This window comes from Pipistrellus kuhlii, unplaced genomic scaffold (assembly GCF_014108245.1).
Source record: "Pipistrellus kuhlii isolate mPipKuh1 unplaced genomic scaffold, mPipKuh1.p scaffold_m20_p_8, whole genome shotgun sequence".
In the NCBI taxonomy this organism is placed as follows: domain Eukaryota; kingdom Metazoa; phylum Chordata; class Mammalia; order Chiroptera; family Vespertilionidae; genus Pipistrellus; species Pipistrellus kuhlii.
Genome location: NW_023425584.1, coordinates 25114346 through 25116958, shown reverse-complemented (window position 1 = coordinate 25116958; position 2613 = coordinate 25114346). Strand labels below are relative to the sequence as shown.

At 32.3% G+C, this 2613-nt stretch overlaps 1 protein-coding gene across 1 annotated transcript in view; it reads left to right on the top strand.

Moving 5' to 3' along the window:
- Window positions 1-1905: 1905 nt before the first annotated feature.
- The window catches only part of LOC118711254 (protocadherin gamma-A8-like), a 187437-nt gene continuing 186729 nt past the window's right edge, over window positions 1906-2613 (top strand). The window contains exon 1 of the mRNA XM_036424286.2: window positions 1906-1923. Within this exon, the coding sequence (XP_036280179.1) occupies window positions 1906-1923 (18 nt within the window). The remainder of the gene's footprint in view (window positions 1924-2613) is intronic.

Genomic DNA, 2613 nt, shown 5'->3' with positions numbered 1-2613 from the left:
CAATATTGCACTTCTATATATTCGTGGCTCTTGTCCTTACCATATACTTTTATCTTTGTGAGACCAGAGTGTAATTTACCTAGACCTTTCTTGTTGACTATTTTACCAGGCTATGCCCCCTGAATAACCATGAGCATATAACTTTGCATACTTATTTCTCCCAAATTGTACATAAAAATGCACTTTATTAAAATATTAACACTCTAAAACTGTGACTTTCCATTGTGAGAATCATAAATGCTAGAGTTTTTCTTATTTTATTTGATTGCTACTTGCCTTGATCATTGTATGTCAGTTCTCCCTAATCAATCTATAGATGTAATAAATCCTAAACAATATTTCAGCAGATTTCTTTGTGAAAATTGAAAAACTGAATCTAAAGTCTATATGGAAATACAAAGGGACAATAATAACCAAAGCAGTCTTAAACAAAAATAATAAAACTGGAGGACCAACAAAACAAACAAACAAACAAACAAAACTGGAGGACTTACCCATCAGATAATAAACCTATTATAAAGCTACATTAAGACAATATTGGCCGAAGCCGGTTTGGCTCAGTAGTAGAGCATTGGTCTGCAGACTGAAAGGTCCCAGGTTCGATTCCGGTCAAGGGCGCTGGTCGATGTTTCTCTCTCATGTTTCTCTCTCATCGACGTTTCTAGCTCTCTATCCGTCTCCCTTCCTCTCTGTAAAAAATCAATAAAATATATATTTTTAAAAAGACAATATTGTATTACAGGATAAACAAAGAGAAACATTGAAAAAAATTGTTAAATAGACCTAAGATTACAGATTTATTATAAAGTGACACCAGAAACGATGGGAAATGGATTCTCTTTTCAATATATGGTAGAAAGTCACTTGAATGTTTATATGAAAAAATAATTTTTTACCCTATCTTCCTTCATATGAAAAAAATAACTTCAAAGGATTATAGCTCTAAATGTGAAAAATAATGTAATTAATTTTTCAAAAACATCATACAAGGATATTTTTATGATTTTGGGGTATGCAAAGACTTAAAGAAAAAACAAATAGTCCTAACCATAACCATTGAGAAATATTGACAGTTTAGACTAAATTAAAGTTTAGGAAGTTTGGTTCATCAAAGATACCTTAAGAGAGTTCAAATCCAAGCCATAGAGTGAGAGAAGATATTTTCAACACAACTTTCTGGAAAAGTACTTTTACCTAGAATATATTAAGAACTTCTAATCATAAATTCAAAAAAAGGCAAATACCCTAATAGAGAAATAGACAAAAGATTTTCAATCACTTCACAAGAATGTACCCTAATGGCCAATAAACATGTGGAAATATACTCAATTTGATTAATCATCATAGAAATACTAAAGTTATAATAAGATATCATCACACACTGACCAGAGTGGTTAATATTAAAAGACAATATCAAATGTTGATAAGAATATGGAGCTACTGGAAAAAATATATATTTAATTGATATTTTACAAAGAGGAAGTTAGAGGGATAGAGAGTCAGAAACATCGATGAGAGAGAAACATAGATCAGCTGCCTCCTTCACACCCCCTACTGGGGATGTGCTAGCAATCAAGGTACTTGCCCTTGACTGGAATTGAACCTGGGGCCCTTCAGTCTGCAGGCCGACACTCTATCCACTGAGCCAAACCAGTCAGGACAGAACTCTTGCTTTTTGCTGGTTTGGATAAAACAACATTTGAAAACTGTTTTTGCAATATCTGCTAAAGCTAAATATATGTGTGCATTGTAATGCACAGAAATTTAACTCAGAAATTTAATACATAGGAATGTATTAAACATAAATGCACATATGGACATCAAAAGATGGGTATAAGAATGTTTATAGCAACAAAATTTAAAATATCCCCAATCTAGACAACTCCAATCTCCAACAACTGAAGCATGAATAAACAAATCAAGGTATATCATACAATAGAATGCTAAGGCAATGAGAATAAAATAAAACAGAATATACAACAGATAAATTTTACAAACATAATGTTGAGTGAAACAAGAAAAACACAAAAAAAGCAAATACTCTGTAACTCCATTTGTATAAATATTCCAAAAATGTAAGTTAGGAGAGTGCTTACCTTTGCGGGGAAGAGGTAGTGGCCAGACAAGAACAGAAGGAGGCTTGCAGAGTCTGATAACATTTTAGTTTCAATTTGGTTCTGCTTATAGGAGTGCCTTTACTTCGTGAAAGTTCTTTGAATTGTACACTTATGATTTGTACCCTTTTTTGATGTATGTTATATTTAAAGATAAAAGTAATGTTTGTAGGCTCTGGCCAGGTAGCTCAGTTACAGCAGCATCCTATCCATACACCAAGGTTGTGGGTTCCATCTCCTATCAGGGCACGTACAAGACGCAGCCAAGGAATGCATAGATAAGTGAAACAACAAATCTGTTTCTCTCTCTCCTTCCCCATCTCTAAAGTAAATAAAATTTAAAAATAATTTTGTAAAATTGTAAACTTTTGTAAACATCCATTTACTTACTTCTTAAATATAATAAAACCAAAAACTCTTTAAAAAGTTTTGTCACTTACTCAAAAGGTACTTCATGAAGAAAGTTCATTTTATTTTTTATTTTCGTATCATTTTACTT